Source organism: Calidris pugnax, unplaced genomic scaffold, assembly GCF_001431845.1.
Source record: "Calidris pugnax isolate Ruff unplaced genomic scaffold, ASM143184v1 scaffold29, whole genome shotgun sequence".
In the NCBI taxonomy this organism is placed as follows: Eukaryota; Metazoa; Chordata; class Aves; order Charadriiformes; family Scolopacidae; genus Calidris; species Calidris pugnax.
The window spans coordinates 1,343,952-1,367,036 of NW_015090768.1; the positions used below are offsets into that span (position 1 = coordinate 1,343,952).

The 23,085-nt window shown below is 39.3% G+C and overlaps 1 protein-coding gene across 5 annotated transcripts in view; it reads right to left on the reverse strand.

Moving 5' to 3' along the window:
* Positions 1-23,085, reverse strand: part of LRRC7 (leucine rich repeat containing 7) — a 117,425-nt gene that overhangs the window by 77,784 nt on the left and 16,556 nt on the right. For all 5 annotated transcript variants that reach the window (XM_014937591.1, XM_014937552.1, XM_014937561.1 and 2 more), the window contains exons 6-9: positions 11,512-11,575; positions 7,694-7,768; positions 5,923-6,067; positions 3,589-3,661 (exon numbers count right to left, since the gene is read on the reverse strand). In XM_014937591.1, coding sequence (XP_014793077.1) covers positions 3,589-3,661; positions 5,923-6,067; positions 7,694-7,768; positions 11,512-11,575 — 357 coding nt within the window. The remainder of the gene's footprint in view (positions 1-3,588; positions 3,662-5,922; positions 6,068-7,693; positions 7,769-11,511; positions 11,576-23,085) is intronic.

Genomic DNA, 23,085 nt, shown 5'->3' on the forward strand with positions numbered 1-23,085 from the left:
TATATCTCTAAAAAATAATTAGGCTGGGTATAGATATTCTTGAGATGAGTGCTGTCCTGCACTGCTTGTTCAGCTCCTGGAATGCAAGTTTTGTGTCACCCATTACAAACGCCATCACTCCCGGCTTCTGCTGCCCCTCTTTTCCCTCCACATGTACTACCTTTTTCTCTCCAGTGCTTTAATTAATAGTGAGGTTAAATGGCAAGCAATTATTTCTTCCTCAACGTTTGTCATCTCCCTGTCCACTGATGAAGGGACCGGGTACACAGAAGATTGTCTGGTCTTTTTTTCCCCAAATATTTTGGTAGATCTGAAGAAAAGTTTACCTCTGCTACAAACCTTGCTCCTTAGTATTTACGTGAGTCATAGCTGGACCCTCACTGAACGTCTACCATACCTTTATTTCAGTTTCTTAATTAAAAAAAAGGTCTTCCAGCCTTCAAATTTTATGAGACATGAAACCAGAAATAGCTCCTCCTAACATGGAATTCTCAGAACTTTCCTGTAATTGCCATATTTCAGTAGTGTGAAAAGCCAAAGTGAGTCATCCAGTGATTAGTGAAAGAGATGCATGGAACACATCCAAAAGCTCTGCCGGGTCTGGTTAGAGCTTTTCTTTAATAAAAGCTTTGGATCCACCACAATTTATTTCAAACCAGAGACAAAACAATTTCAGAGAAGGCAAAATTCAGTCGTGTTTACCTCCTCCGTACAGAACATGGGCTCCACAGAGCAAGTCCAAGCCCCAGCTTGTCAAATAGCAAGAAAGATGCAAACATTTTGCCTTTTAACTGATGATAACACAACCAGAAAAGGTTGAAAACAGATAAGCTAATTCAGAACTGCTGTGTTTCCAATGGCCATCGGAATATCCGATGCCCTGAACTGTAAGGGTGGAAGCTTCCCTGACACTGAAGAATGACTTTACCAGACAACAGAATTCTATTATTTGAAAGGTACTGTCTGGCAGGGACATTCTCAGCTGCTTTCCTTCCTGATGACATCATTAGCAGACAAATGAAGATGGCCACAATAAAACCAACAAAAGTCAGTGTGAAACTGTATTTTATCTCTATAACTACCATGGTTAAAAAAATATCCACTTCGGAAAGTGATTTTTCATTCATCATGGAGCGTGCATGAAAGTAAGTTGACAACAGCAGCTGCAATTCCAACAATGCTCATTTAGCTATAATATCATTAACCTTACTGTCTTCTTGGGCTAAATTCAGATCGTTCTTGATAGGTTTAAAGCAGGGCAGACAAAAATCAGATAAGTTCAGTTTTGGTACCCATTGAAATGAGGCAGCTCACTACATGTCCTAGGGTAGATGAGGAGAGATTCATGGAGAACAAAGATTGCTGTGAATAAGAGTAGGTCCAACCCATCTCAGCCCTGTTTCACACATCCTCAGAGTTAGCTACACCCACAATTTGTCCAACATCAGGCAAAAGGAACTTTGCAGACCCAGGACCACAAATTTACACCTCTCTTTGCATCACCCAGTACCACCAGGTATGGTACAGAATAGACACAGGCAGAAAACACCCCTCTAACACAAGATGCTGGCTCTTGAGTGACTGCACCAGGACCTACAAACGGGGCACAACCTCCCTCCTGACACTTTCCTGGAAGCACAGGCATTCGCTCAGGTCCTACAGACAAAATCTCCAGTCCTTGGATCCAATTTGGTACTTATTGTGAACCCATTGATTTTACGAGGAATGTTTTATGAAGCTGAGTCTACCACGTAGAGCAAACTGCTGGGTCAAACTCCAACTGCCTCTCGCAGGCTTGTCCTTTGAATGAGGCTGCCAAAAACGAGGCTGGAGGTTCCACTGTGAGCAACATGGACTCAGATGGTGTTGAAGGGCTCTGTGTCTCATCGTGAAATTGGTCCCTGGCGGGAGAGTTCCCTCCTCCGCACGGCTAATCCTTGTGCGACAATAACAGGCTCCGCAGTGGGTACTACACCTACCACTCAGGAGACAGAGACCCAGTAGGAAACTCTCCAAACGGATGAGTCACAGAGAGGAAGTTCATTGTGATGTGGGAGACACCGTCCTCATTAAATGAAAGTACTTCGTTTAAAAAGCACAACCAATCACTCAAAAATAATGGAATCGTATTAGGTGATTAACCTACTGCTCTGCATATACACCGTTTAGAGCAGCAGCATCTTTAACAACGTAATTAAGGCTCCACGACAAACACTACTGAACAGATATTAGGCTTAAAAAAAGGAGGGGTTCCCCTTCAATTTGAACAATTCAATAAATAAGAAAGCACCTTCATGACAGGCCTTAACAAATGACCCCCAAAATTGTTAAAGATAACTTTGACATTATATCGATCTTTTTGCAGCGTGTCCAGAATCACTTCAAGCCTCACGGGCTTTCACTGCCTGTCAGAATTTATTGCTACACGAGGTTTTTAAGATTTCTCTGATTCGTATAACCAACTTCTAATACTCTCCAAGAATATCTCATAAATCTAAAGATATGCAGGAAGCACAGCATGGTAAGCCAAACCTGTGCTTTCAGATGCTACAGTTGTAATAGTTCACAAATTGGGGTATTTTTTTTTTCCCTGACTGGCATATCAGCATCTGTATTATTATTGAAATTACTACTATAAAATGGATGCAGGAGTGTGTTTGGTCACACCAGACACACAGTCATTATTGGGCTGAACTCCACTTCTTCTGCATGAACTCTACCACTGCTGCAAGGAGTGTCATGAAAACTCTGGAGCTGCAGCTGCAGGAGGCAGACAGGGACCATGTATTCCGAATTTTTTCCCAAATATCAGTTTATGTGGCATTTCAGAACTAAAATATGTAGAGGAAAATGACAAAAATATGAATATTAAAGATATATTCTTCTAGAAAGGAATATGTGCAGCCTGAAACAAGATGAAGAATCACCTACTTCCATACTTGGAGACGGGCTTGTGTCTGCTTTGAATTTTTCAATAAATTGGAGATTTCATTTAGCAATAGGCTGAAGACCCACAAGACAGAGCTTTGCACCACTGATCACGTAACATCTGACAAAATGATGGCTAAAGGGCATCATTAGTGCTTTTCACAATGAGATTACCTGTATGATACTTTCCCATTTTGATGTATACACCTCTGAAATTGTCATGACTTTTTCATTTATGCTACTTCAATATTTTAAGGAATCTTCACACAGATGAGTTTTACAGCCATTTTCTTTCCAGCATCAAGGACTGGCTGTTGCTATGGAAACAGATGTATTCCCCCAAATACTTCTATTTCTTCTACTTTTGCTGCTCTAATCATCTAAATCAAGTGATTCATACAGAAAAATATCTTTGTTCTTTTTCTTGGAAAATGTGATACATTTCATCTTCTTATCACTTATGCCAGTGTAAGTCCCCAGAAGCAATAGTGTTGCTCCAAATGTAAATGTTATAAACCGGCTGTTAGGTACACAATTTGAAATTATTTTATAATTCACTACATCTTTGTCTTATTTTTTATTTCAAAAAAATCCCACAGTCCACAAGCAGGAGGAAAACACATTTCACTTCATGTTGAAAACCATGAGAGTTATACTCACTTTCCAATTGCGTTTGGCAGAATTGTAAGCTGATTGTCATCTACTTTTAAAGTCGTAAGCCTTTTCAGCAGCCCTGCAACACAGGTAAGGAACAAGTAATAGAAAATTAATCTTTTTCACTTTCTGTAATCTCCCATATCCTCAAACAAACAATGATTTCTAACACTGAGTAACTTTGATCTAGGTTTTAGGAAACATCTGTATATTGGACACCACACAGACACATTCCTCTTCCATTGAAAAACGGTGTCATCAAAATGAAGCACTAATTAAACGTTAAGCTGAACTACAAGTGAAATATTAAGTGTATTTCTGGTGTTTTGAAAAAGACTGTTAAAAAAAAAAAAAAAAGACTTATACCTATCTGTGTAGGAAGAGCAGTATTTCTACTTATCTATTAATTCAAGTCCTTTAGCTTTGATTAAGAGGTGCTCAGGTCGTAACAGGACAGTCGGCAAATTATCCAAAGTAAATGCTACATTTATAAAGCTTCATAATATGTAGGGATAGACAGAAACCCAGAATGAATCCCAAAGGCATTTGCATATGCGATTAACTGGTATAATCAAAAGAATTGTTATATATCTAAGTGTAAGCAGATGCACAACTGGGTAACATTTACCAAGAAGGGAAAGGAACTTCTGCTTCACTAGTGAGTAACAGCAGAAAAGAATAAAAAAGTAAAAACAGAAAAAAATGGGAAAAATATTGCATTGAAACTTCAGCAAACTATACAAAGTAAATGATACATTTATAAAGCTTCATAATATGTAGGGATAAACAGAAACCCAGAATGAATCCCAAAGGCATTTGCATATGCGTTTAACTGGTATCATTAAAAGAATTGTTATATATCTAAGTGTAAGCAGATGCACAACTGGGTAACATTTACCAAGACGGGAACGGAACTTCTGCTTCACCAGTGAGTAACAGCAGAAAAGAATAAAAAAGTAAAAACAGAAAAAAATGGGAAAAATATTGCATTGAAGTGCTAGAAACAGAGCTTGAAAGAGATTTCCACCTTCTCCAAGTATTAATATTTCAAAATCTGTTTTTCCCTTGAAAGAATTCTGGATATATCGAAATAGCGTTTTTCAAATGATTATTTGTAATTAATGCTGGGAACAATATAAATTAATCATTAATACAGAGAAAAACATTATACTGAACATGATGTAATATGAAAGCTGAAGCAAATGAAAAGTGTAATTAAAGGAATACTAGAAACATGACCCACTTCAATTGCAGAACATTTTTGTTGAAAACTTTTTCAGTATCAGCATGTTCCAAATATCATCTAGGTTTCAACAAAATTTTAAGAGGAAGAAGTTCCACCAAAATGTATTTCAGCAACTGTCATCTGAAAATGCAGTATTAAAATGACTCTTTTTGCTCTACTTCTGTTAAATCCCTTACCATTCACTAAGAGGAATCTGGAGATGAGAATTGAATATATCTAATTGCAAGAATGTGTAATTCAAAATGCAAACATTTATTCCTTTTGTACAGAAGCCAAATGCCCTCAAAAACCCATCTGCACGTGTGTATCAGAAAACCACCAAGAGTAAAAATTCTAGAATTTATGGTGAGATGTAGAAGACCAAAATGGAAAACAGGTGCAAAGGACTTCCAGGAACATACACGTGGCACAGTATTATTAGTTAGCAACACAGTTTGGAGGCTTGACTCTGTTGATTCAAAATTGGGTTATTTAACAGTTCCACGTTCAAAGGGATGCACTGAGCAAAGTGAAAAAGATGATGATAATGATACAGTGGGCTCATTGGCTGGAAGCAACAGAAGAGAGGGAAGACCTCAAGTGCTTCCAAAGAAAACACAAAGAAATGAATTATCCAGCTGTATTGAGGGGTATACCTACAACCACTTAGCTTCCAGAATTTCTGTATGTTCTAAATAATTCCAAAATTACATTCATGCCATATAGGCAAAAAAGAAAACGAATAGTTTGGATTGCACCACTGGAACTAAGAGCAGCAATTTCCTTCAAGAGTTTAACACTGGTAACATAATCACTGTTATACTTAATTTCAAATTTAGATCACATCAATTCTATCTTTCTTTGTTTATTTTCTTTAAAATAGTGAAGCAGAATAATCAATACCTTCTAACCATGAATTTTTTTCCTGACTTTACAAAATGGTCTTTGTAGACTGTCCAGCCACAGATGTTTCAAACTCCTTTGGAATTCAGTGGAAGTTCTAGTTCCTATTATAATGTCTATTATAATTATAATGTCTCATCATTAAAAAAATAAAAGATATAAATGAAATCCTGAACTATAAAAGCTTACAAGAAATGCTGAGTTTTTCTCACCTATGGAGTCTGGCAGTTGCTGCAACATGTTGGATGACAACAGGAGGTCTTCAAGTCCTTCACATCCTGAGATGTCCAAATCCACAGTTTCTATCCTGTTTTTTGACACATCCAGGTACACGAGCTGTTTTAACTTCCCTATAGACTTAATAGCACGTTACAAAGTGTTACTTGAGCAGATACACACCACCTGCCAGGTTCTAAGTTTAATTAAAGACAAACAATAGTAATACAGGCTTATATTCAGTTATTTCAGCATCCTCATTACGAGAGTTATTTCACTGAAGGGGTATCAGCCGTGGTCTAACAGCCCTCCCCTTCAGATAACAGCAGAAGGGACTGTACCAAACTAAACGACACATACCAAACTAATTAATTTGTTCCAGATTCGTTAAATCTGGAGAAAGTTTGAGTGCTCAGCCATACAGCTGTGTTGCTTCTTCAGCTGGACACGTACTCACAATTCCCATCTACTCATAACAGCACTCCTTAAGGTATTTCCTTTCTGTTTTCAACACTCAAAGCTAATTTTAACTGTTTAAAACCTCTTGTTTTGGAGAAGGCTTTCATAAAAACATCATGTAGGGTCTACTAGAATCAGGCTCAGGAAACATGAATTATTCACTGAAAATATTGGGGTGGGGTTCCACGATCTACTGAACTTCTCCCACTCCAAATCCCCTCTCTGGGGATGAGGACAGCTCAGCAGGACTGTGTTGGGAGCACGTTTTAGAATTAACCCATTTCATTGTGAATAGAAAAGAATCACAGTTAAAGGGTTTGTGCCCACTCTCTCTTGTGTATTTGATATTTCTTCTACTCCGTCACCGCAGCAACAATACTGCAATGTTTCTGTTCCTGACCTCCAGCTGGTCTCAGTATCAAAAAGCAGTTTCAATATCCAAAGTAGTTTCAATATCCAAAAAGTAGTTTCAATATCAAAAAGTGGATATTTGGACAGTGACTGAAAATGGTTGTTTTCTGTGCAAACATCCTGCTTAGCACAAAACAAAAAGTGAATATAAAGACAAAAACCAGTCACTGCTCAATGCAAAAAAAATTGAATTTTGATTAACAAATGTTGAAAGCTGAAAGAGGTTTGTGCAAGACCTACTTCTAAAGTTTCTCTGCAGCAACGAAGAGTGTCATTGTGTGAAGCAGGGGATCTCCAGCAGGTATTTTAGGGGGAAAAATCTCAAAATCATTTATGGCAATGAAAACTGAAAATCCTCAAAGCTCTGCTGTGGAGCAGCAACAACTCAGAAACATCACTAATCCATAAACATAATCCTAATGTTTAGATTTTAAAATATTTCTTGTTCCACTTCTAAATGGAGTGCTTTCTAGAGGCACAGTTCTTTGTTCTCCTGCCTCAAAATTGCTGTTAGTATAGTTGAATCTGTACATACCACCTGTTTTTTAAGTTTATTTAGATTATGTAATATTTCCTCTTCCTTTTTAAAACACGTTTTATAAAACTGCAGGTTATTGCATGGTGACTGAAAAGACACTAGGAAAATTTCCCCTCACGATGAAAACTACACAATTAGACACTATTACCCCATTTAGACACCGTCATGTAATAAAACAACAATTAAAATGTTTTCATATGCATGGCTATGGTGAGACTTTTATTTCTTGATAATAATGCATGACTATATAACTAGGAACGTGTACCCATTCAAGAAAATGCACATGCATTTATTTACTGCAAGGTAAAGAGTTCACCATATCACAAAATAATTTGATTACATAAAATAAATGTTCATACCCCAGGTAGTATTTGCAAGGAATTATTGTCCATCCACAGCTCCTTTAGATTTTGTATTTGTTCAAGAACCTCAGGCTGAGGAAAAGAATATAGTATTATGGACAGTTAAATAAATCAGTATTTTTTTAAGTTAAATATAAATCAATGTTTTCTTTAAAACAAGTCCCCTTCTTCACTTTCCTTCTTTTTTTTTTTCTTCTTTTTATATACATCAGACTTTCAGAGAGCCAATGACATGAAGAGCTCATTTCATTCCATTTAACCACTGTTGCTCTTTTTCAAAACTTGCAAAATTTAAGAACCCTTTGGAAAAGCAGTGGCTACAAAGCAGAACTCCTCACAAGTTCTTGTTCTAGACAGTCTATTGGGAGTGCGTCTTTTATGACCATGGCAAACGAGAAGTGAGATTGTGGAGCTTCAGAAACAGTTCACTGCAAAGAAAGACCAAATCTCATCTTGCAGCTCATGCTAAACGCTGCCTTTTGCATGATTTATACTCTTAAAAGTAGCTTAACAGAGGCACACCTACTGCTGAACACTTCCCTGGATACACTGTGTTTATGTAGGATTTAATGTCTACAATTGTTCTATTCAGTAGTTAAAAGAACACTTATGCAATGACCAAGCCTTAAAATCACAATATTAAGCTTTAATTGAAGATGTTCTATTCTTTTCGACACTGTAGGACAGTAGTGAGGGGAACTGAAAAAGGCGATTCCCCAAACCATTTCTTATTCATTAAGGCTGTGAAAATCAAGAACTATCAGGTCACAAACACCTCCATGTTTCAGCCTAAGCAGCATTTTTCTTCTCCATAAAACGCTACTTTCACAGGTAAAACAAGATGTTCAACTTGCCTTAGCTCTGTCAAGTTGTAGAGATTTTTTTTTTTTTCAAAGTCTGCCAGAAACTGATATTTAATATTTCATTTGATTCTGACTGAATCAGATTCCAGCATTTTAGAAGCCTGTAATGCTATTTCACTGGAATTGTTTCAACCAGCTAGAAACAGACAGATCTGTTGAGCACCACAGGACCTCAAGAGAGACCTCGAATTATCTCCAGTGGTCTGAGCTCCTTGCAATGTCACAATTCCCATATGAAATATGATTTTCCAGTTGCCCAGGGGACATGGCACATTCTGGGAGAAGCTCCCGATACATCTCTGGGTAAGAAGGAAGCTACTGATGGGGAGAGCTCAATCCCTCACTTTTCCATGTTGTCACATAATGTGTTTCTATTAAAAAATGATTAGTCAATATGTTCTGAGGATAATTTCTTTTCCCTTGGCTAAATTTATTGAAATTTTGTTTTCCTTCGACGGTTAAAACCACTTCTACTTCCCAGGCTAAATGAATTAATGGTCATTTTATACTATTTGTTCCTGTGATGATTAATGGTTCTTCATGCCTCCAGAGTGTTCACTGACTAAGGTTATTAGAGATAATCATCATTTCCCCTCTCAGCTTTAATTTTCTTTTAAATTCCCCTCATTAGACAGACATCCTTCTCAAAGGCAGCAGCCACCTCCTCTCTCGTATGTATTACTGTTTTATTTGAAATTTCCTGTGTACGGATTACGGCATTCCATAACCCAGGTGAGTCTCACTAATGCTTTGATAAGTGGTATAGAATCAGAGTAGAGTGGAGATAGCAGGCCACCAGCCTCCCTCTCCTTCCAGGCACTGTGGTTACTGTTTGATTTGAAATTTCCTGAGTACGGATTATGGCATTCCATAACCCAGGTGAGGTCTCACTAATGCTTTGATAAGTGGTATAGAATCAGAGTAGAGTGGAGATAGCAGGCCACCAGCCTCCCTCTCCTTCCAGGCACTGTGATTGCTGGATATTGTTCCTCCTGTGCCATTTTTTGACACTTCAAAGATGGACGGATTTCAGCTCCCTGACCCACACCTCATGGTGTGATATTCCAGTTTTCCTGTAGACCTGTGACACAGATTGCTCCCGTCCCTGATGACATCAAATCACTCGAATATGGCTGTTATTTGGGAAGCGACAATTTCTATTTTAAGAACACACACCTACCTCACAATCCGTGAAATCTTGTTTCCGGAAAATGAATGAACAGAATTATTTCATTTTTGCAACTACTTTTATTGGTAACTCTGTTCCTGTCGCTCCCACGTCTGCGTGGAGCACAGTCTCCCAGCACAAATAGTCCAGAGATGGACTGTCAAAGAAATGAAGCTCTTCCACACCACCATGGTTCTGGGCAATATTTTCTCAATAAGAAGGAACTCAAATCAAATTTTCAGAATCCACAAAACCAGGACCTTTCGATCCTTTTTTTCCAGGTGATCTTGATTTAAGCTAGAACCACTTTTCCTATGACACTTCTGCAGGTTCATGCCGTTCCCTCCCTCCCATTTTGCATCTGGCATTTGATTCTGGCTTCTGAATTTTTGGACCAGCTTCCTGAAAAATGAATCAACCTGGGGAGCCTGGTCCCAATAGCAGTGTGGGACCCCTGGACTCCTGATTTACTATTCTTATGCTACAATGCAAAAACACAGAATGATGTTGGGAATCATTTAAAACAAAGACTACAAACCCAAACCAACCCCAACAAAGACAAACTCTGAATTCAGAGCGTGCATATATATATTTCTTTTGATTAAAATTTCGAATACCACTTCTGAAATTTCTATTCTATTTATTCATGCAAAAAAATAATCTAGTTTTAACTAAAAATTGAGATAAAGCCATCTATGTTCTCCTAGATAGCAGTGTAAATTAGTAAACATTAACAGGGTTATAACCATAATGGTAGAAGATGGTGCACTGTCCATAAACCAGATGTAGACTCTGCTACAGCCTTCTACTACTAGATGACATTTCAAAATTTGCTTAAAGTGAAAATACCTTAATTTTAATTAAATCCACGGGAGACATCACCCTCAGAAAATTGTAAGCCCTGACTCAGCAGCACTATTTTTACAGGTTGTTCTGTGTCTCTGGAGGAAAGGGGGTCCAGTCCCCAAGGGTAACCATCACCAGACAGGCTGTCGGGGGATAAAACCCACACACACATTTATTTTGCCCATCAGTGCCATCATGAGTGTCACAGAATTAATTTGTTGCCCGAAAAAATCACAGGCTCTCCCAAATAGCCCTATGAGTGACGGGTCTCAAAAATGATGAGGCAGCAGTTTGTCTAAGTTTTGCTTCTCTTAACATATTTACAGCTCCTGCCAGAGGAACTCAGCAAGCTCTCCTTAAAACACTTGAAACACCCTCATACTGTTTCTGAGAATTGTTGACTCCTGGAGATGTAGCAAAAACAGACCTAAAGGGAATGGCAACTTGACTATTCTCTATGCTGAGACCAGAGAAAATTCCCGAAAGCTATTAGATCTCAGGGAAACGAATTCTCATCTTAGAGGTGAGTTAGGGACAGAAACTGCTTCTGGAGTCCAAAACTGACTTCTGCTAATAGCAATTGCTAATGTTTGCAGGATATAATGACAGATATTAAGAAATTAACATGTCATCGATACAAATTTATATTTGTGATTTTCATCTCATTTATATTGAGATGAACAATTCATCCCACATTGCAATATTCCAGCTGTAGCAACCAGCTCAGAGGGAGACCCATCTCTGACCTTGATGATGTAAATGAAGCATAGTGTATTATCAGCAGTCACCTCATGAACCACAATCCCTCTTCTGTTCTAAACGTGACCACAGCACGTGGCCACAATACAATAATGCTTTTTAAGTCAAATATTAATCCCCCCTACACAGAGTACCCAAAACACACAGGCTTTCTATTTAAAAAATGGTGCATTTCTTACCAGCTCAGAGAATTCATTATTGCCCAGATCAAGTCTCTCCAGCTGGGTCAGTTTGTGCATTGACCTGTAACAGACGAGGAGATACCCAAGATGAGATTTTTACTTGCAAAATGTCAGTTCAAGCTTTGCTTAGATAAAAATAAAGCTCAAATAATACTGTTATTGCAAAAAGAAATACGTCAGACTGATGTACACCATAGACTCCACCTTCAAAACATGAGCTGAAGTCCTTGAACTGAAAAGCTAGCAATAATTACTTTAGTACAAAAACAAACATACAATCTTGGCATAACTTTCCCCAGTTACTCAAGGAAAGTGACCCACGTTACATTTATAAGCAACTGAAAGTAATATAAATTGCGACATTTTTGATACAGATTTTAAAATTTGTTATCAGCTTCTTTATAAACCACTAGAAAGTGTTTTGGCTCCTAATAGCAGAGGTCCCAAGCCCGGTTGTTATAAAAGAGAGAGTCAAACAAAAACATATCATAAGAAAGTGAACCAAAAGTTAGTATCAACCATGCTTTAGGCAGTAAAGGGCTTTACATGAGAAATAATCTGGATTTATGTCTGTGACTGGTCACTTCAGAATAGCAAAAGGTGACTGAAACAGTGAAATAATTCCTGGTTAATTGCTGTTTATACATATACAAAATGACAAATTTTGAAATGTGAAACTCTGAAACTCTTCACAGCTGTAATGAACAGTAACCGAAGTTATAATCAACTTGGTAAAAACCTGTGCACTTCATACTGCATTCTGCCTTTGGCCAAAATTTTTACTTTAAAAGGTTTAGTCTGTACCACTGTAAATTCATCTTAAAAGGCAACTTTTAAACATCACTTTGTGTAATCTCTACAGTCGGATCCATAGTTTCAGAAACTCTAACATTTATATGGGGGCAGATTAATTTCAGTTCGCTGGTACTATATCAAAGATAAAGCACACTGCCAAATGTGCCCAATGGAATTTTAGATGAGATTTTTCATTAGCTTGTGATATTTTTATCTCTTTCGTGTAATTACTTATATTTTTCTTATGAAAAGATTAATTATATTTTTTATGTGAGGTCATTTTACAAAGGTGGAACAGGAAAGGTGCAATTATGAGTAATGCTTAGTTAAATATTCATTGCTTAAATGATGTAATGTAATATAATTAATGTGCTAATAAAACTCACAGCCAAAAATGTCACATAAATCTTTATCCATATTGCATTTGGATCTACTCTTCCATTCACAAGTAGCTGCAGGAGTTACAGGGAGAAGATGTGACTCTCAGCTACTGAAGTGGACCTCACGGTAGGTTCAGAATAAGGTGAATAGTTTTAAAATAATTTTTAAATCCAGTAATGGAACATCATACTGAAAAAACTACAAATACTTGAACACCAGCACGAAGAGTATCTTAGAGAGATTACTAAATACTTGGTGAGATATTGACATCACTCACAATAGTTTTAAAACTTTTACATTCCATAAATCATAACTCACATTATACAATTCAGTTGTAATAATCATAATTCATGGTAATCCCACTCATGGTAACCCATGGTAATCGCTGCCAAATATAACTTTTTCATGCTCTTGCATGTTTGCTTTTGCTGCCTTATTTAGAAGACACTTTTCCACACATTGGAAACACTTCAAATAACCAAGAAAATGCCTTGAGTTCACGGTTTCTGGCAAAACAAATGAGCTAATGGCCATAAATGACTTTAATGAAATCATGGTATTCCCTTTAAAACCCTGGCCAGCTTTCAGACAGACAGGAGACAGTGACTGCACAAAGATTTATCCAAACCTTCAATCCCAAACTTCCAATCACGCCTGAATTACTCCCACATCTGAAGAACTGTATTCATAAATAACAAAAGTATCTCTAATAGGTAAAAATTCCCGAGTGAAAAGCATTTGCGTCAGGGACACAAGTAGGTGTACATGATAAGCATAAAGAAAGAGACAATATAATACTGCTCCTGAATTAATGTGTGCTTTTTGTTGGCCATACTTCTACAAAGATAGGGCTGAGACAGTTACAGCCGTTACATGCTCTATTTCCTGGCACAACAACATCCAGAGCTCTATCTTCAATTGAGCTCACGATAAATGGATACCATTGCTTTCTGAAGAAATAAAAAGCAAATAAAGGTAAATATGTTGCATTACTGGATTATCTACTGTATTCATTTCAAATAATATTTTCTCACACTTTTGTTGTACACAGTAACCTTTATTTCAAAGTTGTTAAAACGTCACATTCAGGAGTCTCTTCCAGGTTTAGTATTTTAAACCTTGCAATGTAACATTAAAGTCATTAATGAATCCGTTTAGAAGTTCCATTGTAAAATTAATCCTTAGTGTTAATAGTTTACCTGTTGCAGAGCAGTTAAATCTTACCCAGGCCTAAAGCATTCCACAATACAATCACAAACAGCTATTTACTTACACGTCACTGGATGGGTTACAAAGAAAAACCAGTCTTAGTTCACAGTGAATCTCAAGATAACACCATCTTGAAGACTGAGGAGAAACAGGCTCTAAGTTTCCCACTACTAAAAGCTGACTAAAAATAACCTATGTTTCACCAGGATATACAATATATTATTCAAATCTCTGAGGAATTCAGCACATGCTTTATACTCTTATGTGCTAGTTTTGCCTGGAACGAATGAACATCAATTAAAGGCAGCCCCAGTTTTAGCCTGCCAGACTGAAAATGCAGTTTTGGCCCCGTTTTCCCATTTACTTTGCTAGGGAGCAGGAAGACCTAACTTAAGATGCTGAATAATTAACAGGGATGAACCAAATTCAAAAGGTGCTAATGAATATCTGATGACTAAAAGTTAACTGAATCAGCTAACCCAAAAAACAAGAGTAAAAGGATTTCACTCTCAACGAAGGTTTCTTATGTAGTAGTCCTTTTGATTCCTACTTCTACTGAAATATGCCCTAAAGACAGCATGAACATTGATCAAACCCAGGATTATTTCTAAAGGGAAAGCCAGAGAAAAAAAATGGGGATGTGCTAGAAAAAGGCAAGGATGAATCTGAGATGGAAAATGTCAGGACTCAATAACTATCTACACATTAATTGAGGAAGAAGGATGGAAGCTGTCAGAGAAGGCAAAGAACACCTCAGAAAAAAAAAGCAGAAGGACAACCTCTGTTGTCACAGATGAAATATCTGTCTATAGTCATAGTTACATCCCCTCAGAAGAACATCTGATTTCTTTCATAGGTGAAATCCAGCAGTTTTAACTGTCAAAGTGCAGTTTGTAAGATCTGGAAGACCTCTACTGACAGGGTCTCCAATAGACTTGCTTTCCCACACTCTGAATAAGGTGCAATGGTTTAAACTGAAAGAGGGGAGATGGAGATGAGATCTCAGGGAGAACTTTGCTGTGAGGGTGGTGAGAGCCTGGCCCAGGTTGGCCGAGAAGCTGTGGCTGCCCCATCCCTGGAGGGGTTCAAGGGCAGGTTGGAGGGGGCTTGGAGCAACCTGGAGCAACAGGAGGTGTCCCTGCCCAAGGAAGATCTTTAACTCCAAGATCTTTAAGATCCTTTCCAACCCAAAATGTTCTGTGATTCTAGGATTTGTTTCACAATCCACTGACAAGAAGCAAACTTGTGACCTTCAGCTGAACCAGTCCACTGGAGACACTGGAATGGGAGAAGCATGGAAAATCCACTCATGCTACAAAGATGGCTACAAGGCATAAATATTTCCATAAATACTGTAGGAACACAGGTCACAGCAGGTCCCCTCCCTCTCGTGCAGAGGGACAAATGGCCATTCACAGCTCACAGCATCTGCAGGTAGAGTTTCTACTTTGATATGGCTCAGGATTATGGGTTGTGAAGCCTTGGAATGGGCTGCCCAGGGAAATGGTTGAGGCACCATCCCTGGAGGTTTTCAAAAGACAGGTTGGCATAGTGCTTAGAGACATAGTTTAGTGATGTGCGGGGTTTTTTTGTATGTTTTTTTTTGTTTGTTTTGTTTTTTTAATCAGAGTTAGGTTGATAGTTGGACTAGATGATCTTAAAGGTTCCTTCCAACCGAGACGGTTCTATGATTCTAGGATGGCAACAGCTAAAAAATATCCTTACAGATGTTTAGCTCAGAACCATCCACCCTTAATCCAACGAGCTCTGAAGTGACACTGTCCCAGGGTGGCCGAGCCATTGGTGGGAGCTCAGGCAGGAGGGTGTCTCAGAGGGCAGGCAGATGCTGGAGGAGAGATGTGTTACCTGCAAGCCATCACCACACCAGAGAAACACGGGCTTCCAGTAGTCTCCTGTTCCAGCAGGTCACGGCAGGTGAAAGCCCATCCTGTTCTCACTGCACTCCAGCAGTCATCTTCTCTCTATTTCACTCCTCTCGCAGTTTTCACTCTGTAGATTATTTTTTCTTCTTTTCCCAATCAAGTAAAATTAAAAGGATACCGACGTAAGGTGTTCTGAGTACAAGGAGCAATTTCCCTGCATCCCATGAACCAACCACACCTGAGAAAGCAGAGCACGGGGTCTGAGCAGGACCAAATTAGATCCCATTAACAACCGGCAGAATGAACCCTTTGTGTGTTTAGCTCCCGGTTATTCTGGGAGGAGCTCAGGGCTCTGGGATAATTAGGTGGAAAATGAGCGTAAGGTGGGCTGGAGTGATTCTCCCTGGTTATAAATGTTCTCCCCTCCCACCGCTTTGTGCTGTGAAGTCTTCATCTGAAATTTAACCCTTCTATTCAGGGTTTATATCTACATACTTATATCTAGTCAGATATAAGCTCTTCCAAAGAAATAAATCACTTCTGCATTAAATGGACATTTTAAAGAAACAAATGAATACAAAAATATTTGGTGTATGAAACAGGGCTCTAATTTCTGCTCTTTTTGCCACATTGAAATGACACAGCATGAACTCTGCCGGGTACAAACCATTAATTTAAGTGATATCAGGATTGTCCTCGATGGCAGCAGCAGCCCTGGTGTGGGCACCACGACACCTGAGTCCTGCCTCTACCTTCTCCCAGAGCATCCCTTACTGGAGATATGGCCAAAATTGGTTGCCCAGGGAAGTTGTGGATGCCCCATCCCTGGAGGGGTTCAAGGCCAGGCTGGATGGGGTCTTGAGCAACCTGCTCTATTGAGAGGTGTCCCTGCCCAGGGCAGGGAGGTTGGAACTCGATGATCTTTGAGGTCCCTTCCAACCCAAACCATTCTATGATTCTACGATTCTATGAAAATAATGTGACAAAAACAATTAAGGCAGCTTTTAAGACAAGTTTGACCCACTATATGTGCTGGAAGAGCGTTCTTATAGTAAGAAAACAATATAATACATTTTTCTGCGTCTTCTCTGAGCTTCTCTGAGCAGCAAATACATTTATTTTCAAAAAGCCTAGAGGGAAGATACAAAGTAGTAGTTGCTTATTAAAATATTGGCAGTATTTTAATAATGTAGTGCCAAAGTAGCACGTCTTCTGGAATGTGATTTATTAAACTCAGCCAGAGTTACTATTTGAAGAAAACAGGTCATCGTGGATGATAAAAATATTTGTAATGTCAAAATGTGGGAAACGGTTTACATCTTTATAATGAACTAGGAAGAAAGTGGAACGGCATTTCAAGAAATAGGAGGCTAAAGCTAAGCTTTTAAACCTATGTTTAGATGCTTCTGGACAGATTCTCAGCTGATACGAACTGTCTGTCCCACTGACTCCGACACACTTAAGGCAACCTGCGATTTTTGCAAATCTACTCCCTAAAATGGGATTTTGGAAGCGATAAGGATGTCAGGACTATAAATGTTACTTGAGCCAAAGGGACTAATGTTCTTAAGTCACAAGAACGCTTTTTACAACTCCATTTTCAGGTGAAAGGAAATAATAATTATCACTTCTATTCAGGAAATTTCACATCTGAAGAAGGTAACAGATCATGGCGTTTTCAATGTCTGACTCTCTTTCTGAATCCTTTTTTGGCTCATTCCTGCTGAGATGAAACTCAAGGAAGACTCGAGGCTGTATCTGCAGTCTCCCAACACTGCAAAACCTGGGAAACGTTTACACTTCTCTCCAAAAGTCAGAGTATTGAAATAGGGAACAGCATCAAAATCCCTTAACCCGATAGTGTTTCAAACACTATTTTGATAAATCACCAAAGGTGCTTTTGAGTGATATATGCCAGTTTTTATGCTGAAATGATTATTTAAGAGGAATGTCACCATTCAGTACACACTAGCTATATGAGAAGGGATTCATCTGGACTAGATGGCAGTGGAATTAATAAAAAGTTTGGTATTCCCAGGGCAGCATTTAATATTCTGGATTATACCAGCTATAGCATTGCTAAGTGATTGGCCAGGGAATAAAAGAAATAACTCATGACTCACAAAAATTTTGATTTAATCAGTCTGTAAAATAAATTTAATTAATTAATTAATTACCCAGAGCAGGGGAAAAAGGAACATGTATACTGCCCACCACCACTTTATAGAGCTCTTACTCTCTATGGCTCTATATCTAAATTTTGGGGGAAAGAAAGAAATGGAAAGAAGAATGTTAGAGAAAATTAAAAATTTTTCACACTGTATTTACAGAACAAATAAAAATACACTCGGAATCCAAAGGAAGAAAGAGTAAATTCTTCTAAGTGAAAAATAGGATTCTCCACCCATGCCCCCCCCCCTTAAGTTTTTGTTGCAATATATATATATATTCGTGAAGCTGCAACAGATACTTCAGTATACGCGCCCAAAAAGATTGTTTTCACACCTTCAATCATTACCCAGAAGGAAAAACTCTTTGATATATTTTTCATGGAAAGCTTTAGATGAGACTGTCCTTCTGTGCTTTTGAATTATTGGAATAAAACATATCCATTGCCCTTTATCAAGGAAGATATTTGAGCAGCAATAGTAAAACATTCTACAAAACCAGGAGGGTGTATTTTTCAAAGAATTTTTGAGAACCACTCTTTTGTGGAACTAGAATGCACAGAAGTACTGTTGTAATGTAAATAGTCGCAGTTCAAACCCAGAGATTCATTACAACTTGAGACATTTGCAGGAAAAAAAAGCCCAACAGAAGATTACCAACTTCCCATTGTACTGCAATATAATGTAATTATACACCAGGTAAGTCTAAACAATGACTTTTCAAGTAGACTCTGAATTTCTACAGCAAACATACTCAGCAGCAATTTTCAGAAACAGAACTGTGTGGCTAAACATATTGCCTGTATTTTCACACAGTTTTATTTTATTACAATCAAAACGTAAAAACGTGCAGTCAAGACTGTAAAACAGGGGTTCACATTTTAAGACTGAAAACACATCAATACAAAATGGCTAATTTTAACAAAAGGAAAAAACCTCAACCCTATCATCATGATCCATAAAGTGCTTTTATTCCTGACTCAAACCAGGAGTAAAATTACAGGTATGCAATATTTTGGCAAAGCAGGAAGATTGCACTAAAACAATTGCAAACCGAGAGGACAGAGATAATTGGAAAATAAGTATTTCTCAGAAATGTACTGATTTAAAACAACAAAACCCAACAGAACAATGCACGCAAACATCTTCAAAGGAATATCAAAGTGCTGATCAAGACAAAGAATCTTATGATGTAGTTAAATCGTTTGTGATGAAAACTTACCCTTTCTGGGTGATTTCAGCCAGTTTACTTCAAAACCACCAAAATTTGCCTTATGCAGAGAGCAGGTTTGATGTTGGGTTGCACTGAGGATCTCAAACTGTCAGTACTGCAACATGTGCCATCGGAGTTTAATCTTTCCACAATTTTCTGGTGAAAACCAGAAGCCTGCCTGTCCCTGCTGGCATGTCCTCTCTGTTGGGCCACCTTGGTGGGGTTGGAGGTCCCCTCTTCCAGCGGCCATGGGACTGGGACCAGCCCAGTTGCTGCTCCCACTGCCCACCTCCATGGCATGGAGAAGACCCACTCTTTCCGCAAAATGCAGAACAGTGTTCTTTAATCTTAAAAGGAGGAGGGAGAAGGTACTGATGACTCATGACGCTTTGGAAACCTCTCATTCCTCCCTCTCAAGACCAGTTTATCCCATTTGTATCTCTGCTGAACCACACACAGCTCTCCCTCTTGTCCAGGCAGTAGAAACAGTTCTCTTCCAAGCTGCCTACCCTGGCTGTGTGTGTAGAGACAACCACTACCAGCTCTCTCCCCAAATTCTGTTTTCTTAGATTAAGCAACACATTATATTTAAGGCTGTCCCAAATAATACACTCAGCATTCATTACTTTTTCTACCCAATTAAGACCTTGTTTAGGTCTTCCTCATCCCCACGTCATCGGGAGTGTTTCCAAATGAGGCCTCCCTCATTTTTTATATGATGTCACAAACTCTGCTTTGTCTCTCATGAGAATACTTTGACAAAGAACATTTTGCATTGTCACGGCTCTATTAGATCGATGACTCACAGACATTTTACATCCTACTAATAAACTCGTCTTTATTTTCCAACATGATTTCTGACTGAAGAACCCCTAATTTATAACATAAATTCCTATTAGTCCCTCGGTACAAGACCTTGCACACTGTACTATTAAATTTCAGCCAGTTTTTCATTGCTGTTGCCTTCAGAATTACACGGTTCTTCCAATTTTAGAGGCTGCACTTGAGAACTTGATCTACAGCTTTTACTCTTCACAAAGCAAATTAATTCTGAGCAATTGCTGAAGACCAAGAGAAATCCTGTTTTTCCTTCACATGAGCTGCTACGGATCCATCCCTTTGGTAACGTCTCACAGAATCACAGAATGATATGGGGTTGGAAGGGATCTCCAGAGATCACCCAGTCCAACCCCCTGCCAGCGACGGGTCAGCCAGAGCAGGTTGCACAGGAACGTGTCCAGGTGGGGTTTGAATGTCTCCAGAGAAGGAGACTCCACCACCTCCCTGGGCAGCCTCTTCCAGGGCTCTGCCACCCTCAAAGTGAAGAAGTTCCTCCTCATGTTTAGGTGGAACTTCTTATACTCCAGTTTGTGCCTGTTCCCTCTTGTGCTGTCACTGGGCACCATTGAAAGAAGACCAGCCCCATCCTCCTGACACCCTCCCTTTAAGTATTTAGAGGCATTGATCAGATCCCCCCTCAGCCTTCTCTTCTCAAGACTAAAAGACTCCATTGTGCATTATTTCCTAAAGGCACAGTGTTGCAGAAAAACAATAGCTGTAACACCTACTGTCAAGAAAACCAAAGAAGAGACGAGAAGCCACAGCTTCAATTGGGAAACAATGAGTCATTGGGATGAGTACAACAAATACAAGTATTTTCTCATCAATTACCAGCACCTAGAGTTTCACAGACACTAATGACTCACCATTGACAAATGCCGCTTCTACAGGTTTTCAATTTTACAAATCTCTACTGAAAGAAATCCCCCAAAAATGTGTTTTCCTCAGCCCAAACAGCTCTAAGAGCAAAGATCATGCTAACTACTTTAATTTACTCAAAGATTTTTGAGAAGAATATAGACAGGTTGTCTGTATGCTTGGTGCAAGCGACAGCACGGGTGTATTTTCCAGATTCTTTCCTGAGAGATGAAATATTCTTGATTGCTCTCAGGAATTCAATAGGATGTTAATGTTCCGAAACATTCAGCTCAGGAGTGGCAGGTCTGCTGACATTTGTTGCTGTGAAGAGCAATGAATATTTATGACAGAGCCTAAGCTCAGAAAATATAAAATTCAATGCAAATTAATGAGCTTTCATAGGAGCAGTAACCAGACCAGGCTTAAATACGACTGTTGGAGAAATGAAAAGATTTTGTTGTTACATTTGAAATGTGCTCAGAACGTTCCTTTCCCAACTAAGCTGTAAATTTAGCTACTGGATTTGGTTGAAGAATCAGTGATTTACTTCAATTAGTGTAATAACTCTGCACCATCCCGGCATGACCACAGGTCCTCAGCCTGCCAGCAAGTAGCAGGACGAACCTCAGCGAGGGGAACCATCTCTGAGCTCTGTGTGGGTGCCTGGCTCCTAGAATGCTTGCCCCAAAAAAGGAGGGAAAGCGGTAGTCTAGATTTGAGGCTGGGTTAAATTGTGGACAGAACAGCGTGGGTGCCACGGCTCCTAGAATGCTTGGCCCAAAAAAGGAGGGAAAGCGGTAGTCTGGAGTTGAGGCTGGGTTAAATTGTGGACAGAACAGAAAGTCAGACTGTGCTCTTCCTAGGGCAGGGCAAGAACAGCTCTGCTTCCTAAATATGCTGGTGTCATTATGCTGTAAGATATTTTAGGCTTTACTGATTCCTTCTTCTCTCCTACGAAGGTTCTTTCATCAGCCTGAATCTCCTGGTTCCTTTAAAGCCCAATGCAATGACCATCAATGGGTCTATGATGGGTCTTTAGTACTAATACACAAACCAAGCTACACCCTGGAAAACAGACAAGATGGAATGAAAAATATAGTCTGTAGTAATGTGAAGTCTGCCTAATCTAACTGCCTTATCATTTATGAGGGAAAAAACCTCTGCCTTGGGGAAGCCCCATCTGGAGCACTGTGTCCAGTTCTGGGCTCCCCAGTTCCAGAAGGACAGGGAACTGCTGGAGAGGGGACAGCAGAGGCTACAGAGATGATGAGGGGCCTGGAGCATCTCTCTTATGAGGAAACGCTGAGGGACTTGGGTCTTTTTAGTCTGGAGAAGACTGAGGGGAGGCTCAGAGAAGACTGGGCACAAACTTGAACATAAGAAGTTCCACCTAAGTAAGCCTGCCAGAGTCTATGGAAAAGATATGAAAGGAATGCTCAGTGGAAAATAAGAGGTCAGAAAAGGAAAACCAAATTAATTTTCTGTATTCGTACACAGTTTGGGGAGGCTCCCGTGCTGCAATGCTCACCCACAGCTAAGAGCTCAGACAACACACAGGTAGGACACACAAAACCTCTCTCATGGGGCTACAGCACGGGATGACCACAAAGTGTGTCACCAACATCACCACGATTTGTAAATCAGGCCCAGATAAGCAGAGGAAACCACAGCCCAGTGACTGAAAACAGGACCAGACAAATTACCAGGAACTCTTTCAAACAACAGAATGAGGGGATATGCAGACAAATATGACACACCAGGGAAATTCAGAACAGTTTTTGTGATGAGTAGGGATGACCCAAAATACTTCTGGAGTCCTTTGAAAGGGTCAAGAGTAAGAAAGAGCCAGACAATAGAGTCTACAAAGAGGTATGTGCAAAGGTCCTTCATTGAAAGTTCTTAACTTAACCTGGTCTGTGGCCAGAGAGGGTCTTCACACGGATAAAAAAAATAACCAGGGATTGGAAAAAGTACCAATTTTAAAGGAGTGGAGGAGGAGGGGCTGGGACACAGGCTGGTTAGTTAATAAATGACACAGCAAAGGGATATTAAAGAAAAGAGGTTTAGAGTCACCAAGTCACTCAGGTCAGGGTCAGGGTAAGAGCTGATCAGTGCCACAAACAGGACCAGGGCAAGATGGGTCCCTGGTGGGACCTGTGGGACTCATCAATCTCCCACCACCGCTCCCCAAGCGGCTCCTCCCTTGGCAGCCGCCTCTCTCCCC